Genomic DNA, 19,907 nt, shown 5'->3' with positions numbered 1-19,907 from the left:
GGCCTGAGGTCAACAGCAGCCCAGTCGCCCTTGGGAGCAGCTCCTACAGCCTGGAGGTGCCCTGTCAGGTGGGGCTAGGCCTGGTGGGGTGAGCTTGGGATTGTGGCAAAGGGCTTCGGGAACGGCCTCACTTGGACGCTGAAGGAGCAAACCACACAGGACACTTCGGCGGCCACAGCAAAGGCCAGCAGCCCCTCCCCTGGGGCCAGTTTGCCCTGGAGAAGAGGCGGGAAGGCGGGAGCGCTGCACTCGCCCCCTGACAGCTGCTCCCCGACCAGCCCCTCCCACCCTCGCACAGGGATAAAAGCGGCTCAAGGGAGCGTTTCGGAGGGCAGCGGGCTGGTAAGGGAATGCTTGCACCCTCCCTCCCCGCCTGCACCTTCTCCAGTGCAAGCTGCTTCTCCTGAGGGCGCTTTGCAAAAGACAAGAGGCTGCCTGAGTCTGGGCAGATGCGCCGCGCCCCCATAAAGGCTTCTGGAGTCAGTCCCCAGCAGCCTATTTAAATGGGGAAGTGCACCGAACAAGTTTGACCACGCGCATATGGCAAAGAGACGGCATGACGGGTTCAGTCTGTGCGCCCAGATTAGTTGCCGCATGGCCAGCCGACCCTCCAGCACCCACCAGGGTCATGTGACTGCTCCCTTCACTCTGCGTCACTGACGCTGAGCCAAGTCAGCACGATCTGCTTACCTCAGAAATCGCATCTCTTGGCTCTTTCCCCTGCAGTTTTGTCAGTGCCATCCAGGTCAGGACAAGGGTTGCAAGGAAAATGAACCTACAGCAGACTCTCCCACTCCCCATTTCTCCCCCCCCCATGGTTTTCCTCCCTCCCAATGCCCCCAGCTTCCTGCTTCTTTGCCAACTGTTCCCTTCTTCCTCCGAGTGAAATTCTGCCCTCGTAATTTCCGCAGAAGCAGCACAAAGCCAGGAGACCCTCTGGCTGGAGGTGGGGGGCTGCCGCCGCCTGCCACATGGAAAACTTGAGCGTCCTCAAACACCTGCTTTCTCTGGCAGACAGCAGTGACTCAGAGCTGTGGCACAAGAAGGGCAAGGGTCCCTTTGCCAGAGCGGAGGTCTGGACTGTCTTCCATCTTAGTGACAACCTGATTCATGATGATGATGCTATGCGGGTTACTCCCTCTGCTGAATAACTCAGCAGTGCAGGGAGCTGTGCAGTACTGTGGGGCTACTTGCCGCTCCTGCCTCGTGCCAGCCACTGCATGGCTCTAGATTCCAACCCACCCCTGAAGATCTAGCATTCCCCTCCTTGGAAACATTCATTTTTTCTGTGGGTGCCAGCATCAGCAATCCTTCTTGGGCTATTTTGGGAACATTTTGTACAACCTGCCAGGCTCTTTCAATGTGTACTAACTGATTTGATGTCATTGACAAATACAGCTGAATGGCTTTGCTCGCCTCTCCACCCATCCCCATCCCCAACCACGCATTTACCTCTGCAGTCTTCTCTGACCCTAGAAATGTTTCTAATTAGACAAGAGTTTCCAAGTGCCCCTCTGATGAGTAAGGGGCACACTGTTGTTTATTCCTTAATTAGCTGCTAGTGCGGGTACATATGAAAGGCCTACCTAAGGCAGAGAGAAAGAAAGCAAATTCAGATTTGACAAATTTTTCCCCGGGCCCATTTCATCACACTTTCAATACAACTTGGATGTTTCCCCCTGTATCTGGCTTTTTCCTTGGTACTTATCTAAGAAGAGGAAAAACTTTGTCCAAAACACAAATCCACCATCTGGACTCCACAATACACCTTTAAATAGCGGTGCTGGTTTATGGGTCCCTCAGGGAGCCACTCTTAGGGAACACCTATTTAGACAGTATCTATAATTCAGACCCAGGAATGGCTTGAATCACACCTGCCAAATTTCAGACCGCAATTTAAAAAGGTGTGTTGGAGACACACCCTGGCCCCACCTAATCTGAACTACATGGCACTGTGGGGAACATAAGAAGGGCCCTGATGCTGGATCTGATCAAAGGCCTGTCTAGTCCAGCATTCTGTTCCCACAGTGGCCAAGCAGCTGCCTATGGACAACCCACAAGCAAGACATGAGCACAACAGCACCTCTCCACCCATGTTCCCCAGCAATGATATACTGCCAGATACTGGAGGTAATATAGCTATTATGGCTAGGTAATATATAGCCGTTAATAGCCGCATCCTCCATGAATGTGTTTAACCCCCTTTTAAAGCCATCCAAGTTGGTGGTCATCATTACATCCTGATGTACTGATTTTTATAGTTTAATTATGTGCTGTGTGAACCTTTTAGCTGTCCTGAATCTCCCATAATTCAGCCAGATTCTAGAAAGAGTTGGAGATAATCTAGTCCAACCTCTTGCTTGATGCAGGATCAAGTTGCAGCTTGCCTGGTGGCCATTCAGCCTCTGCTGGAAGTGTTTAAGCCCACCACCTCCTGAGGTGGCAGCCTGTTCCACCACTGAACAGCCCGCACAGCCAGGAAGGTTCTCCTAATGTTTAGCCAAAATCTGCTTCCCTGCCATCTCCACCCTCGGTTCTAGTCCTGCCCTCAGGAGCAATGGAGAGCAACCGTGCTCCACCTTCAGCATGGCAGCCTTTCAGATATTCAAAGACTGCTATTATATCTTCGCTTCCCCACGCTAAACATGCCCAGCTCTTTCAAGCATACCTCATAGGACTTGGTTTCCAGACACACACACACACACACCTGGCCTTCTTCCCTGGGCATGCCCCAGTTTATCAACGCTCCTCTGAAAAGGTGGTCACTTTGGGCTTTGGCTCATCGTGAATGGAGTGCAAGGGGCTCTGTCATCCCAGTCTCCATTCTGTCCTGAAATGAATGCACATCCTCACAGCAGGGCCACCTGTCCAAGGAGAGGGCCATCAGCAGGAAAGGGAGAGCAGACTTGCCGAGCTGGAATACTTCAGGGAAGGGTTAGCTGTCTGTCTGTCATCTGCGTTCCCAATAAACAAATATGCTGCAACAAGTTGTGGTGTCAACATAAGCCAAGCGTTGCAATCTGTGTGTGTTTTGCAAATGGAGCAGATTTCTGCTTATTCTGCATAACTTCTTTGCCAGCCAGGGAGAGGGGAAGCTGCTATCTGAGCCAGGGCACAGAAGGCCCAGACACCTGGCCACCAGACACCTTGTGTATCTTGCCTCTGAGACTTCAGCAGGTGCTGCCAAGCGCTAGACACTTCTTTAAAAAGATAGTCAAACATTTCAGGAAAGTCTGTTCTGCACCCGGGACCACAGTCTTCTTTCCTCACCACTTGTATAGGATTTCCCCATATCTGGAGTTCTGGTAGAGCAGCCGCCCCTGGGGCTGACCTGAAATACTGATGTCATCCATAGCCAAGCTGGAATCCAGTCGGAGCAGGGAGATGCTGCAGCAGCGCTGAAAACAGTGTCCAGGCTTGGCAGGTTGGCCAAAGTTTGTAGTTCTGCTCCTGTGGGGTCCAGCACTGACCACCACATGACCGTGGAGCGCTCTTTGGCTGCCTGGGGCAGGGGGGTGCTGCATATCTTGTAGTCAAAGTGGCAAAGCCCTTAAATCTGTTTCCTGGGAGGCTCTTTGGGCCCCGTCTTCCTGTTGCTTGTGTCCCGGCTGCCTTTCTAATGAACTTTCCATTTGCTCTTTCTCAGGCCATGGCGATGGGGATGATGACGGAGTACTACCACTTCATCTTCACCACACTGGTAAAGTGTCTTGACGCATGCACCGGCTGTTCTGGCCACCACACAACTCGGGCTGTGATTGATTGAGCCACCCTGGTTAGAAGCAGGAAGAGCAGATGACAGATCTGCTTTAGCTCGAAATAAACTCGCCCGTCCTCTACCTTTTTCAAGCATCTACCCTGTTACATGGTAGCCACAGTGCCCACAGCATGGCTCTAAACCCTGGTTTTGTATCTTATTCTGGCATCTGGCCAAGAGGGTAAACTCAGTCTTGTAAAATTATGGTTGTAATTCTAAGGAGAAAGAGAACTTGAACGTGGCTCCGCAATATCCACTGAACTGAATTTCACTCTATTTGTGATGTAACTTCGAAATTCAAATAGCAGCTGCTGATGAGACACTAGACACTGCAGCCTTTGTTTGTTTCACCTCACAACAGCACTGTGAGGTAGCCTTGAACCAGTGTCTGGACACAGGTTTGGGATGGGTGAGGGCAAATCCAGACAAGACAGAGGTATTGTGGGTAGGGGACCTAACTATTCTGGTCCAGATGAAGTTGCACTCCCCCTGCATGGCCAAGTACTGCACTTGGGAATTCTCTTGAATTCAGAACTAAGTAGGGAAGCTCAGGTAGTGGGGGTGGCAGTAGCCAGGGGCACGTTCTACACACGTATGCTGATACGCCAACTGCGACCCTGTCTGGAGAGGACGGGCCTCGCATCAGTTATCCGTGCGCTAGGGACATCCAGCCCGAATCACACGGGGGGGGGGGGGGCTGCCTGGAAAGATGGTTCAGAAACTTTGACTGGTAGAAAATGTGTCAACTTGAATTCTGGTAAACGCCAGGCAGTTGGGTCATGTGACGTTGATATTGTATCAGCAGCACTGGTATGCTCTGTGAGTGCGTCTCCAGACCCAACTTAAAGTGCTGGTTCTGGCCTGCTTTGGCTGGCATTGGACAGTTTGGCTCCAGAGTACTTGAAGGGCTGCCTGCCTTCACCCACATCAGCCTGCACGCACCCTGAGATCAACACTGAAGCCCCTGCCTGTTCCCCCACGTGTCAAAGCGCTAGGCTGGCAGGCACAATGGCAGTGGCCCCTCACTTGTGGAACTCTGTTCTGATCAGCGTCCACCAGGCTCCTTCATTACCAGCCTTCAAGCAAGCCCTAAAGACTTAGAGCTTTTCTACATGAGGTCATTAATTCCCTGTATCTATTTTCGGTTTCGTCACAGAATTGAGACCCAAGCTCCACACAAAGAACTTTTCCTTTCCTGCATTTCCACTACATAACCTCTAGGTGGAGTTGTGCTACAGTGGAATAGTGGAAATACACAAGTAGGAAAATACAATTGATTTCACTTTCACAAATAATACTCCATTTTCCATCTCTAACCCCCACCCCCCGGAAAGTGCTCTTTAAAAAAAAAAGTGAAACTGGAGAGTCATGACATTGTTTAAAGAATCTGTAAACTGTAAGGGATGGTGAGTGCACAATAAATGCCTCATGTAGAAAAGTGCTTATTTATTTACCTTGGCTTATAATTGAGTCAGGATTTTATTGGGTCCCATTTGGTATATGGTGTTATCTTGTTTTAATTGTAAATTTCACCATTTCTTAATTGTGTTTTGTACTTTTACATTTTGTATACTTCCTTGGGAGGGGCTTTGCCCTAAGAAGCAGCTTATAAATCTTTTAAATAACACACATGCTGCTAATAATAGGCCACTACACGTGGGTAGTGGAAGAGGGGGCTTAACCAAGGATGTAGAGCAAGCCTGTGGCAGAGGAGGTGGAAAGTCCCCCTCGCCATCTACCAGATGTCGTTCTTCTCCTGATCTCTTTCACACATTTGTGTTCTGGGTTCCCCCATCCTGGAACACAAAGCAGCCTGCTTGGGCTTCCCAGGTGGCCTCCTGCCTGGCGCTGCTGAGCTTCCGCCTGGTGGCTGCACCCTGGGCCCTCCGATGGTGCACTGGGGCCAGATCTCTTTCCCCAGAGCAAATCACACACATGGAAACATCTGCATTTAATTTTAAAAGATTACATCCTCCCTCCAAAATAAAGAGACATTTTAATTACTGCTGCCACCGTTATCTATCTGTAGCAGCTTTACGCAACTCTCTGATAACCTCCCATTAATCAGCCCCAGCTGAGACGCTGGAACATTTTTTGCAAATAAGTAGAAGCTTTAAGGTGAAGATGAAGAAGGGGTGTGGGAGGAGGGAGCCAAAAAAAGAATTATAATAAATTAATAGATAAGCAATTACAATTAGTGCCACTTCCCTGAAATAACAGCTGTACTGTGGGAAAGATATTCTCAGCTGTTGCTCCTCCAGGCGCTGTTCTTTTCAGAGCCATCCTTTCTGCCTTACAGGGCCCAGGGGGTGTGATTGAATTAGTCTGTTGTGTTACGCTAAAAGATCCCCAATGGATTCCAAACACTGTGGATCAGCATTTGGCAAGGAGGGGGCAGTATTTGCAAAAAAGAGCCAGGATGAATGGGGAGAACCTTGCAGGAGATCCTCCTGAGCATGCAGAGTTGAGGATACTAGATGGCCCCAGCAATCACTGAGCCTGCTGGGCAGGTCTCACATCCTGGGAATGGTTTCTGTTAAGGCAGCAGGACTCCCGTCCCTTTTTACCTCTCCTCTTCTTGTTCCTAAATTAAGTTACTGGTGATTGGAGAAATAATGGCTCCTGCCTCTGTGTGAAAGGCTATCCCTTCTCCTACTCCAGTTATTTTCAAAACTGCTCCAGGATCCTGGGAGTTCCTCAGAAGCCCAGCAAGGGTTCATCAAAGAAAGATTGGTAACTTCCTGGAAACACTTTTCCCATCATTACTGATCCTCCCCTGCAGAGTGTGCAGCCATGGGGGAGCATTGGGGGGTGTTTTAGGGACAGCAGTAGCCCCAGGCAAGGAAGACACAATGGTAAGCATGGAGGGGGGAACCCCAGCCCTGCCTCCCCCCCCCCACCCTCCCTGTGTTGATGGGGGCGGGAGGATCTTCAAGACAATGGAATGAGAAGTGCTTTGGAGTATTATCTGGATTTTCATGGAATCGGCTTTGGTCCATCAGGGACACATGAAGCAAGAAAAGCCAAGCATACTGTGACCTTAAAAATCCACTTTACATGGGTCACACAGCGCTTGAAAGCAACATACTTCCGGGCAGGGTCGGGGGAGTAGAATTGAATGTCATCAACCTGGCAGGTGCTGCTCAACCAATGAGAGAGGCTTGTTTCCCACCCCTGTGCAGGCTCCCCCCGGCTACCACATGATTATCCCCAACAACATCTAAAGGCTTGCCATGGGAGCACCCCACCAGCGCAATTTCACCCCACTCCAGTCAACAGCCAGGGAGTTAGAGCTCCCACTCCCTTTCTTGGGAGTAAAGGCAGGGATCTAGCCGCTTCACCCATTGACAGCCTGCAGCCTGTGTTGCCCAGTCCTAAAACCCCAGTTGCACACTTCCAGGGAGTAAATACCGCGATCTAGCTGCTTCACCCATTCTCAGTCTGCAGCCTCTGTTGCCTGCTTCCCCCCCATTGAGAATCTGTAGTGTCTTTGTCCCACTGAGAAAACAGGAGCTGTGCTGTTTCAAGTACTAGCTATCTAGCAAGAGGAGGCGGCCAGAGGAGTGGGAGGCTGCAGCCCCAGTGTTTCGCTGTATCGATACAGCAATACAGTGAAAATTAAAGATGTGGAGCAGGAGGAGAGGAGGCAGGCAGGCAGCAGCAGTGCTAGCAGAGGGAGGCAACTCCGGCCAGCCATCCCCTGCCCCCTGCAGAGAAGCCACGAAGTGACACAAGCGTCAGAGAAGTGCATAATCACTGCTCCCAACGGGCTGGGCTGGGAAATGGAGGCTAGTTACTCTGACTAACAAAAAGGAAGTACAGCGCGGTTCTGGAGGCACGGACGAGCACTCTAGCACTTTGATGAGTTGGAAAGGCAGGCTAGTTACTCTAGTCACCTACGTTACCGAGGTCACAGCCGGGTGAAAGACACCTGGAATGTCCCGTTCATACAGAATTTAAAGCGGAGGGATGGGCACACAGCAGCTGAACCTCAGGGGAGCCAAATTAAAGAAAAACAATGGAGTAAAAGTACTCTGCAAAAATGCCACTTCCCCACAGGTAAACTCCAGGGTGGCTGCGGACTGCTCACCATGTCATGTGCCGCAAAGGACCTCCATATGGTCCCAATCCACAGCAAATCACCCATGAAGACAGGCCCTGAGAAGGTCTGAAGAGAGACTGTAACCATCTTCGGCTGAAACAAAGCCCTATGAGGAGAGACTGAAAGAACTGGGCATGTTTAGCCTTGAGAAGAGAAGACTGAGGGGAGATGGGATAGCGCTCTTCGAGTACTTGAAAGGTTGTCCCAGAGAGGACAGCCAGGATCTCTTCTGGATCATCCCAGAGTGCAGGACACGGAATAATGGGCTGAAGTGACAGGAAGCCAGATTCCGGCTGAACATCAGGAGAAAGTTCCTGACTGTGAGAGCAATACGACGGTGGAACCCATTCCCTCGGGAGGTGGTGGGCTCTCCCACTCTGGAAGTGTTCAAGACGAGGCTGGACAGCCACCTGTCAGGGATGCTCTGACTTGGATTCCTGCACTGAGCAGGGGGTTGGACTCGAGGGTCTTGCAGGCCCCTTCCACCCCTACTGTTCTGTGATGGTATGATTCTAACACCGTTACAGTCTTCTGCATAATAGGTAGCCCTGCGCAATCAGGATTCCCAAACCATGGAAGGAATGTAAGTGCATTCAGCTGAACGTGGTTGCAGTCTCTCTTCAGACCTTGCCTGTCAATGTGGGGAGCTCGGGCAGAGCCAGCATGCCTGTCCCCATGTGCCCTCCATGCTTTCAGTTTTGTAATGCCTGCACAGAGCTACTGAGGCACACTAAGCTTCTGCATGCCACGCTAGACCACGCAGCACTCTGCATGAACCGCATCGTAGAACATGCCCCAGAAACTTCTGCAGCATAAAAGAGGGGTTGTGCGAGAGGCTTACAGGGGCTTCTCAGTGTGGAAATGGGTGAAATACGGAAGCCATGGTCCTAGGACCTTGATGGCTTAGTGTTAGGCAAGACAGAGAGATGGGCCCATTCCCATCAACAATGGCTGACCAAAGAGCAAGGAGAAGGTCCCAGCCACCTTCCATTTGGCGAGGGGTGGTATCTGTGTCTCAGCTTGATCCTGGACTCAACCCAGTGGACTGCCATCCTGCCTCAAGCACCTACTGGTTGTGGTGGTGGTTGGTGCCCCAAAGTTTCAAACAAAAACCAATGGCAATTCTTTTAGAACTTATCAGAGGTACTGTACTCATTGTAATTAGTAAATGAATAGCTGTTAGAATTAAAGTAGCTAGTTCATGGAAGAGAGTGGAGGGGCCTGTTTTAATTGACTGAGAAAGGAGAAGGGATAAATAAGATAAGAATAATACAGAGATTTGGGTAAGCTCTTTGTGAACTTCTGGAATGTGCAATTTAATAAAAATATTTAATAGTGTTAAGATTTTTAATTCATATGTGAAGTGAGAAAATGGATAGATGAATTACTATAATAGCATGTAATAAAATATTAAAAAACAAAAGGCAAACGGTAAAGATGTAAACAACTTACGATGTTGAGACCCAGTGGTTTCAGCCCCCAGGGCTTCCTTATGATAGCACACACGTGAATGTGTACCTTCAAGAAAGGTGGCAGTGGGGTGTGACGGGCGTCTTCCCCTCGGCTCTGCTCACAATTGACTCAGCTGTTACAAGCTTAGGCCTTCAGAAAAAGCTCATCTGTTTTCATAGAGTTCTTTCTGGCTCATAGTGTTAGTTATGTGTGGTGTGGTGCTTGCTTCCTGGGAACTGTGATTTAGTTTGGTACTACTTGCACCATTGAACCTGCAGCAAATGTGGATGCTGCAGCACCATGGTGCAGACATCCCCCTGGTTGGTTGCTTTATGCAGCGCAGCGCTGTTTTGGCAACGACATGGCCATTTAGCCAGCTCATGTAGTTTGACAGCAATCAGTAAGAGCTGTCTTTGGGTGCCTGGTCTGCTGGAGGCTGACTGAGCATGTGGAGAATCTCATATAACATTCTGAGCTGGGCAAGAACTTCTGGGGGAAATGGGACTCAATTCATAATGCAGCTGAGCATCATGAGCTGCACCAATTCATATACTGAACCAGCTAATTACAAACTTCAGCACCATCAGTAGCTGTGGCTATGTTGGGGGTGGGCCATATAGGGATGTTAGAGAATTCCACCACGGACTCCAATGAGGCCGGAGTCCATGGCAGAACGGAGCAATCCCCCCCGCCACCTTGTGAAATTTCCATGGGACGGACCCTTCCTTTTGTCGGCCGTCCAGTCCATCCGCTGCCCCGGTCTGCGGCAGCCATTTGCCTCCCTACTTTAGCCGTGATAGGCTACACAAGTATGTACGTAGCCTATCACGGCAAAGTATCACGGCAAAGTAGGAAGTCAAGAAATAACAGGGATAACAGGCAGGCATGGCCTTGGTGTACAAAATGAAGCAGGACAAAGGCTAATAGAGATTTGTCGAGAGAACACGCTGATCATAGCAAACACTCTTTTCCAACAGCACAAGAGGCGACTCTACACATGGACATCACCAGATGGTCAATATCGAAATCAGATTGATTATGTCCTTTGCAGCCAAAGATGGAGCAGCTCTATACAGTCAGTAAAAACAAGACCTGGAGCCGACTGTGGCTCAGATCATGAGCTTCTTGTTGCAAAATTTCGGCTTAAATTGAAGAACGTAGGGAAAACCACTAAACCATTCAGGTATGACCTCAGTCATATCCCTTATGAATATACAGTGGAGGTGAGGAATAGATTTAAGGGATTAGACCTGATAGACAGAGCACCTGAGGAACTATGGATGGAGGTCCGTAACATTGTTCAGGAGGCAGCAACTCAATCCATCCCAAAGAAAAAGAAATGCAAGAAAGCCAAGTGGCTGTCTGATGAGGCTTTACAAGTAGCTGAGGAAAGAAGGGAAGTGAAAAGCAAGGGAGAAAGGGGAAGATATACCCAACTGAATGCAGAGTTCCAGAGAATAGCAAGGAGAGACAAGAAGGCCTTCTTAAATGAACAATGCAAAGAAATCGAGGAAAACAACAGAATGGGAAAGACTAGAGATCTTTTCAAGAAAATCGGAGATCTCAAGGGAACGTTTTGTGCAAAGACGGGCATGATGAAGAACAAAGAAGGCAGGGACCTAACAGAAGCAGATGAGATTAAGAAGAGGTGGAAAGAGTACACAGAAGAACTATACAGGAAAGATCGTAATGTCCCTGATAGCCATGATAGTGTGGTCACTTAAGCCGGACATCCTCGAGAGTGAAGTCAAGTGGGCCTTAGGAAGCATTACTAACAACAAAGCTAGCGGAGATGACAGTATTCCAGCTGAGCTATTTAAAATCCTAAAAGATGATGCTGTTAAAGTGCTGCACTCAATATGCCAACAAATTTGGAACACTCAGCAGTGGCCACAAGACTGGAAAAGGTCAGTTTACATTCCAATTCCAAAGAAGGGCAACGCCAAAGAGTGTTCAAACTACCGCACAATTGCGCTCATTTCACATGCCAGCAAGGTGATGCTCAAAATCCTACAAGCTAGGCTTCAGCAGCATGTGAACCGAGAACTACCGGAAGTACAAGCTGGGTTTTGAAGAGGCAGAGGAACTAGAGATCAAATCGCCAACATTCGCTGGATCATGGAGAAAGCAAGAGAATTCCAGAAGAACATCTATTTCTCCTTCATTGACTACGCTAAAGCCTTTGATTGTGTGGATCACAACAAACTCTGGCAAATTCTGAAAGTGATGGGAGTACCAGACCACCTTACCTGTCTCCTGAGAAACCTGTATGAGGGTCAAGAAGCAACAGTAAGAACCGGACATGGAACAACCGATTGGTTCAAAATTGGGAAAGGAGTACGACAAGGCTGCATATTGTTGCCCTGCTTATTTAACTTATATGCAGAGTACATCATGAGAAACGCCGGGTTGGATGAATCACAGGTCGGAATTAAGATTGCTGTGAGAATTATCAACAACCTCCGATATGCAGATGATACCACCCTAATGGCAGAAAGCGAAGAGGATCTAAAGAGCCTCTTGTTGAGGGTGAAAGAGGAGAGGGCAAAAGCTGGTTTGAAACTCAACATTAACAAAATGAAGATCATGGCATCTGGCCCCATCATTTCCTGGCATATGGAAGGGGAAGAAATGGAAGCAGTGACAGATATTTTCTTGGGCTCCAAGATCACTGCAGTCGGTGACTGTAGCCATGAAATTAAAAGACGCTTGCTCCTTGGGAGGAAAGCTATGGCAAACCTAGACAGCATAGTAAGAAGCAGAGACATCACCTTGCCGACAAAGGTCTGTCTAATCAAAGCTATGGTTTTCCCAGTAGCAACGTATGGCTGTGAGAGCTGGGCTATAAGGAAGGCTGAGTGCCGAAGAATTGATGCTTTCGAACTGTGGTGCTGGAGAAGGCTCTTATGAGTCCCCTGGACTTCAAGGAGGTCAAATCAGTCCATCCTAAAGGAAATCAACCCTGAGTGCTCATTGGAAGGACAGATACTGAAGCTGAAGCTCAAATATTTTGGCCACCTAATGCGAAGAGAAAACTCTCTGGAAAAGACCCTGATGCTGGGAAAGACTGAAGGCAAAAGGAGAAGGGGACGGCAGAGGATGAGATGGCTAGATAGCATCACTGATGCAATGGATATGAACTTGAGCACACTCCGGGAGAGAGCGCTGGACAGGAAGGCCTGGCGTGCTATGGTCCATGGGGTCACGAAGAGTCGGACACGACTGAACAATAATCACGGCAAAAAGCAGGGACACAAATAGCATCCACTACGCCATTTACATTCCTGCCTTTTGCCGTGATAGGCTATGTAAATATATACGTAGCCTATCACGGCTAATGCAGGGATGCAAATGGCGGCTGCTACAGCGGCCGCCATTGGCAGCTGCAGCCCAGCAGCAGACAGAGGTCCGGCTGCAGGCAGGCCTGGCTGGCAGCTCTGTGGGCTTGCCGTGGAGCGGAGCCAGCCACAGAGGATTCCGGGGGGGAAGGACAGATCGCCTCCCCCCAGCAGCAGACAGCCCCACCGGAATGGGGTGAGTAATTCGTACACCTCTAGGGACGTAGGGAATGGGAGTGGTTTGATCCTGTTCTTTTGGGCCAGCCAAGTTCTCAACCACTGGCATGAGATCTGGGGTCTCCTTTGGGGGGTGTTGCTGTCCTCCAAGACCAACAGGGCTGCTGCTGAACTCCAATTGCTTCCCTCTCCATTGGGTCAGCGTTCATAGACTACAGGCCACTTCATCAGATGCACTAAGTGTTACCATGAGTTTCAGGAAATTATACAGCATGTATGAGGGAGGGGAGAATTATAAAGCCCTCTGTCTCTTTTGCCACCCTCTGAGCCTCGGAATGAGGGGGCGCTTGAAGAAGGGCTTCTGAGGAGCACCTTAAGGTGCAGGTAGGTGCATTAAGCTGGCTAAGTAGCCCTCTCCTTCCCTCCTGCTCTTGCTGTCACATTTCTACCACCCACCCTCTGCGGCTGCATTTCAGTTGGCAGCACCAGGTGGAGGCAGGAGCCGTCCAGAGATGCATCTCTTGCCATGTCCAGGTTGTCCCTTCTGTGGCGTAACCATGATGGGAAGCCATGTGAAGCTTAAAACTTTGGCCAAGGCTTAAGGGGGGGCGGGCTGTCCCACATTTGAGCCATTCAAGACAAGGCTGGACAGCCACCTGTCAGGGATGCTCTGACTTGGATTCCTGCACTGAGCAGGGGGTTGGACTCGATGGCCTTGTAGGCCCCTCCCAGCCCTACTGTTCTATGATTCTATGATAGTGAGGTCAGAAGGAAATTCACACACACGTGCGCGTGCGCGCACACACACACACACACACACTATATTCACTGTATGAAAACCTGAAATTCTTGTAACACTCCATGCATCTGATGAAGTGGGCTATGGTCCATGAAGCTTATGCCAAAATAAATGTTGGTCTCTAAGGTGCCACAAGACTCTTTGTTGATTTTGCTGTAACAGGCTAGCAAATTGGGTCAGCTGTCCCTTAGTCATTCACTTGGCTCACCTGGTCCATTCAGGTTGGGCTCAGTGAGGTTGGAATTGCAGACATCCCTGTGGTGGGAGCCCATATTCTGGCCTGAGAGAGGTCTGAGGGAAATGCACCGGAGGGGGGCTTGTGAATGTCCCCTCAGCTCACATGGCCGAGAGCCAAGCAAGCCCTCCGCTCAAGTGCTTCCTCCTTCTCCCCTCTTCAGTGAACTACATGAAGGGCACGCATGTTTATTTGCACATGGTTGAGATGGCTGGTGGATTCAGGAAATGCATCCTAGCTCCTCACTGATCGCAATCTGCAAATTGACAGGCCAAAGCCCGGGTGCTCCACAAGTCAGTGCTCACAGCTAGGACCAATATTTTTTTTAAAAGAATAAAGACATGCTTTTTGCGGCCTTAAAGAAATACTGCCTCTCATCGTAACATGTGCTGCTTGGTCTCCTTAACTGGAAGACACTCAAAGATGCATCTGCAGACCATAAGCAGTCTCCCCTCTGGGAGAAACGGGGGAGATTTGGGGTCAGGGAACCCAGCCCGTTTCTTAAAGGACTGAGCTGGTCAGGAGGAAATGTGCCATGTTTTTCGCCTTCTGTGATGAGTGTGATACCAATACCATGAGGAGCTCTGGCTTGTGTGTAGGGAAACAGGGGGAGTTGAGAGGGGAAGAACTTTGTGCCCTGTCCTCCTGTCACAATCTGGGGTGATGGAGAAATGTGGGCCGGGGTCCACATGTCCCAAAGGGCGATCTGGGAGGCACCCCCAGGGCCAGGGACACAGTGCCATGCCACAGAGCTCTGTGCTCCATGACAGTAGTCCCAGAGCCTGAAGCGGGGGTATTGGACCTCAGGGCCCGTGGGCCAAATTCAGCCTCCCTGGGGCTCCAGTCTGGCCCTCCAGGGTTCCCCATAGTGCAGTGTCCCTCCCCTTTGGCCAGTGATCGCTTTGCGCGACTCCCCCCCACCCAGGCTCAGCAGCTGGCAGCAAGAGCCTGAAGGCACAGTTTGGAATTTCAGCCCTGCCCCCTTTGCCCCCGCCAGGACAGGCCCCTCCCCCCGAAAGCTTCCCTGAAATGGGATTTGGCTCTCAGGCTGAAAGCAGCTCACCGTCCCTGGTCTGAAGCCAAAGGAGCACGCCGGGGTTGGTGGAGGCTTTGTGGAGCAGAGGCAGGAAGGCAGCACAGTGCCATCCACGGCACGGAGCCTGAGCTTTGGGAGACTGTGATCAGACGGGGAGGGGGGCTTGTATGAGAAGCCAGGCAGAAGTGAACTGCCCCAGCAAGACTCCCGCATGGTGCCCGCCGCTCAAGGCTCTCGCAGCAGGGAGATACGTGCACCAGCATCTAGATGCACGTAAGCTGCATTCCACAGGTGGTGGGACAAGTCTGAAGAACTGGTGGCGACCTTTCCATGTGCAGTTTCCCGCCTGAGATTGTCTCATGAATAGAATAGAATAGAATAGAATAGAATAGAATAGAATAGAATAGAATAGAAAGCTGTATCAGGGCTCATCATGCCAGGGCTTCTTTCAGGATCTTATGATCTGGGCAAACTTGTATTCAGTTTCATCACCACACTCCCAACCCTCTAGCTGTTCTGCAGAAAGCCACGAGATGGTGCCCCCAGTGTCGGCTTCTCACGTTGGTGTTTTTTTAGTGCTTGGAGGAAGCAGTGGCAACGAGGTTTAATGTCAGTCTTTCCACATTATTATTTCTTTTCCCCCTTTCAAACATTTTAAATTTTCTCATGTGGTTTGGAGTTAATCATCACCATAATTAACTGATACATGGCACAGAAATGCCTCCCAGCTGCAATAGACACCAATTTCCTTCACCCCCTGAAGCATCGTTGGAGACTAACTCTGAGGGGCCTTGCACAGGCAAAGCATCTTCTGAATTCCAAGGAAAGTTGAGTTTCAGTGAGACTCGTGGAATTTCTCAGTGGGATTTGCACCAGCCCCCTTCCCTACAGACTGCCCCTCCCTCACAAAAAGAATGAAATGAAGCTCAGAGGAAAGTAGATGAAGCACTGAAACAAGGTTTTTCTCTTTTTTAAAAGGATCTTTATGCATTAGATCTAGAGCAGTATCGCTACTCTGGAGTGAACCTGACTGGCTTCCGCATCTTGAACGTGGAGAACCCTCATGTCTCTGCCATCATCGATAAATGGTCCATGGAGCGGTTGCAGGCAGCCCCCAAGCCTGAACCAGGGTTGATTGCAGGCGTGATGATGGTACGATGCTCACTTTGAACTACTCCAGCATTTTCCTAGTGTGTAAACCTATGTGGCTTATAGGGGGCGGGTCAGTGTTAGGAGAAGGGGAGAGAGAGAGATTTGGGTCAGGTTCTCCTTTTTGACAGAAAATGAGCCCACTGTCTCTTGCATCAGCTGTGAGCCATTACGCACGAATGTGTGAAACAAAACCTTGACACCTCCTCCTTCTAGGGAACAGTCATGCTGGGAGGGGGGCCAGTGGAAACCAAGGAGCTGCAGCATGAGGGAGTACTAATTGCTCTCCCCAGCCACTGCTTTCCCCTCCCTCCCTCCCGTAGTTTCCCAGGTGTGTGGTTGTGAGAGCGGGGCATCCAGGGATGACAATGCCTGTGCAAACTGGACCAGAGATGGCCCAGCCTCTAGGATGGAAGCAGCTTCATAGCACAGAGAGCTCAGGACTCCTCTGGAGGCAAAACAAGGAGAATGTCCTGGCCAGCACAGCTTCCTGAGGGTGCTGCATTAGCCCCATCGCTGCTCGTGGGGCCCTGTGGCTTCCTGCCCCGAGAATGGTTAGCAAAGCAAACCTGGTTCCCCTCCATTTTAGACAGATGCTGCCCTCTTGTACGATGCGGTCCACATCGTCTCAGTGTGCTACCAACGGGCTCCGCAAATGACCGTCAACTCCCTCCAGTGCCATCGGCATAAAGCCTGGCGGTTTGGCGGACGCTTCATGAATTTCATCAAAGAGGTAAGATGAGCATCAAGCAGAGCCTACTTTAACTCCATGAGGGAAGGGGAACACCCAGGCAAGCACTCGTACAGAGCCAGCCAGCCCCAGAGAGGCACTGGGATATTTAGCACTTCTGCAAGCATGGGTCTGTCGAATTGGTAGATTAATCTAAGAAAGCTTTAGGTGAGAGATCAATGGGAGTCCATGAAAGACAAGTGCTTTCTTTTTATTTCTGAGGCAGTCTGAAATAGGCAAAAAAATTAGGGAACCATTCAGGATGCCCCCCCCCCGCCCTCCTAACAATGTATGGCTGCTTCTGTTTGTTAAATTGCAGGCTGTGTTATGCTTCCCTCAGTGGCCCCCAAAGGGCCCTGACCCGTAGTCTGCCGTCCATAAGCAATGTCAAGAGGAGGCTGCCAGAGCTGGTGCAGGGCCCAGAGACCAAGTGCTATGAGGAAAGGTTGAAGGACTTTGGTATGTTTAGCCTGGAGGAGAGATGATTGAGAGGCAACATGATATTTGAAGGGCTTGTCACGAAGATGATCGAGCAGGACCCACGGATTTAAATTGCAAGAAAAAACAATGTAGGAAGCATTTCCTGACAGTAGGAGCTGCTCAATAGGGGAACTGCTTGCCTCAGAAGATGGTGGACTCTCCTTCGTTAGAGATTTTTAAGCAGAGGCTGGATGGCTGCCTGTCAGGGATGTTGTAGGACTAGATTTCCTGCATGAGCAGGTGGGTGGATTAGATGACCTCTGAAGTCCCTTCCGAGGGACAAACTAAGCGTTCTGCTAATCACACATAGCAGAGCAATAGTCAAAAAAGGAATTCCACCCTCACCACGGTAGAGCCCCTGTTCTGCATGCAGAAGGTCCCAGGTTCAATCCCTGGTGGCATCTCCAGCTAGCCCAGGAGAGGAGCCTGCCTGGAACCTTGCAGAGCCATCGCTACCAGTCAACGCCAACCATACTGGGCTAAATGGACCAAGGGTCTGACTCAGTATCAGGCAGACTCCTCTGCTCCTACCATTCTGTTCCCCCCTTTGCAACCTGTTCTACGTATGGCGCTTTCTCTCTCCATTGAGTCGCCAGTCCCTAGACACACACCGCTTTCTGCCACTAGACTACTGCACCAATGTTTTCACTGTCACCCTCACTGCCAGGTTCCATCCAGGGACTGATGCCCTATTGCCATATGAACTTACGAAGCTGCCTTGGACTGAATCAGACCTCTGGTCCGTCTGGCCCAGGATTGTCCGCTGTGACTGGCGGTGGCCCTCCAGGCTCTCTGGTGGGGCGGGGGAGTGGCATTTTTTCCCCAGCCCTGTTGCCTGAGACATGTTCCCTCAGAAATATCAGGGGCTGAGCCTGAGACCTTCTCCAGGCAAGGCAAATGCTCTGCCATTGGACTGTGGGCACCTCCTCCCGCCCTTTCTGCGAGATTTTCTGAGTAAAGTGGCAACACCGTTGGTTGCCCTTCTTTCCATCTATAGGCCGTGTTGAGGAGTGTTTGCTTGGCACATCTGTCACGCACTTTGTGAATAGTTAAAACTATAGCAGGATCCTTGGCAGCAGGCACCGCACTGCGTTTTCCGATGGATGCCTTTGTTTTGGCAGATCCACGGACTTGAGTGAGCTGAATGTCAGGGGAGTGAAGTGGGAACTTCATTTTTCTCTGTGTTTTGGGTAATTACTCTCTGCTTGCCTGCAGCCCAAACAGCTTTTCTGCCCGTTTTTGGCAGCAAGGGTGTGCAGTGCGCACAGCTCGAATCAGAGAGGCAGAGCAGCCAGCTGAGTTTGCAATCACAAGGGGCCAAAATAGAAACATGTGAACTTTCCAGGGCTCACCATTTCCTGATGTTCTCTTGAAACATAACCCACACCAAGATGAAATTGGCAGTCTGGTGCTCACTTTACATCTCACAGGAATTGAGCCTTTTGAAGATGGCCGATGGTGAAAATGTGCCATACCTCAATTAGTACCTGTGGTGGGGGCGGGGGGGGGTGGCCCTTAAACCAGTGCTTTTATTGCCGAGTACTTATCGCTGGTGACTCTGTGCTGCAGTTACCACCTATGAATCCTGGCATGATTCAAGCCATTGGCTCTTTCAGGGAAGGTCCCCCTCAATGGTTGGCAACTGAGGAGAGGGAAAGCCTTGTTAACTTACCAGGGGGGGATCTACATGGTGACAGTTTCTGAAGCGTGTTGTGGTTATATCTAGATTTTCATGAAATCACTTTGGTCCATCAGGGGCACGGGAAGCAAGAAAAGTGGAGTATACACTACCTAAAAACCTGTTTTTATGGGTCACACGGCACGAGACCACCATACGTCAGGGTTGGGTATGCAGAGTCCAGTGAGTAGAACTGAACATCATGAACCACGTAGCTGCTGCTCAGCCAATGACAGGGGCTTGTTCCCTGCCTGCGTCCATGCTCTCCTGCTCAGGGCATTCTAATGGAAGCACTGAATTAAGCCCTTGTAGTTTACCCCACTCTTCTCCTCTCTCATCCACCATTGGGATATTGTGAATGGTTAAAAGAGCACTACTGCAATATTGTGAATGGTTAAAATAGGCTACAGATGGTGAATGGGAAAAGCAGGCTACTGCGCTATTGTGAATGGGAAAACAGTGCTATTGCAGTATTGTGAATGGTTAAAACACCGCTACTGCAAAGTAGCAGGGAAAGGAAGCCTGTATCCAAAAGTGCCCTACTGCAAATGGGGAAAAAGAGGGAATGGGAGGGAAACAAGGGGCAGCCCCACCCCTTGACCATCACTACCAGGTCACAGAAATACCCTTAGGCATGCCCTGGATTTAATGTGGGGGGACGGGGCACACTGCAGTGGAACTGTGCAGGAGCCATGCTTAAGAAAAACAGTGCACTATGGACTTTGTGAAAATACCCGGTTTCCAGAGGGAAGCTGCAGGGATGCCGCGGATTGGTGACCGCATCATCTGTCACGAACAACCCTGATGTGCTCTCGCTCCGCACTGCATGGGCCGTGTAGAGTGGGCCTGGGGGAAGGCCAAGTGCTGGAAGGGAATGGGTAGTCTGGCTCATGGGGCCCTCAGCCAGCAGCATAGCCACAATGAGATTCCAGGACCGTGCAGTGGGATGGCTTCTCCATCAGCCTGCAACTTCC

At 50.2% G+C, this 19,907-nt stretch overlaps 1 protein-coding gene across 1 annotated transcript in view; it reads left to right on the top strand.

The window, feature by feature from the left end:
- The window catches only part of GRIK3 (glutamate ionotropic receptor kainate type subunit 3), a 335,350-nt gene that overhangs the window by 220,283 nt on the left and 95,160 nt on the right, over positions 1–19,907 (top strand). The window contains exons 5-7 of the mRNA XM_084816223.1: positions 3,647–3,700; positions 15,875–16,048; positions 16,635–16,778. Coding sequence (XP_084672349.1) covers positions 3,647–3,700; positions 15,875–16,048; positions 16,635–16,778 — 372 coding nt within the window. The remainder of the gene's footprint in view (positions 1–3,646; positions 3,701–15,874; positions 16,049–16,634; positions 16,779–19,907) is intronic.

This window comes from Heloderma suspectum, chromosome 10 (genome assembly GCF_057233095.1).
Source record: "Heloderma suspectum isolate Gila_16-S chromosome 10, 16-S_ref, whole genome shotgun sequence".
Classification (NCBI taxonomy): Eukaryota; Metazoa; Chordata; class Lepidosauria; order Squamata; family Helodermatidae; genus Heloderma; species Heloderma suspectum.
Note: the sequence above shows the minus strand (reverse complement) of the source record. Positions and strands in the feature narration are given on the sequence as shown.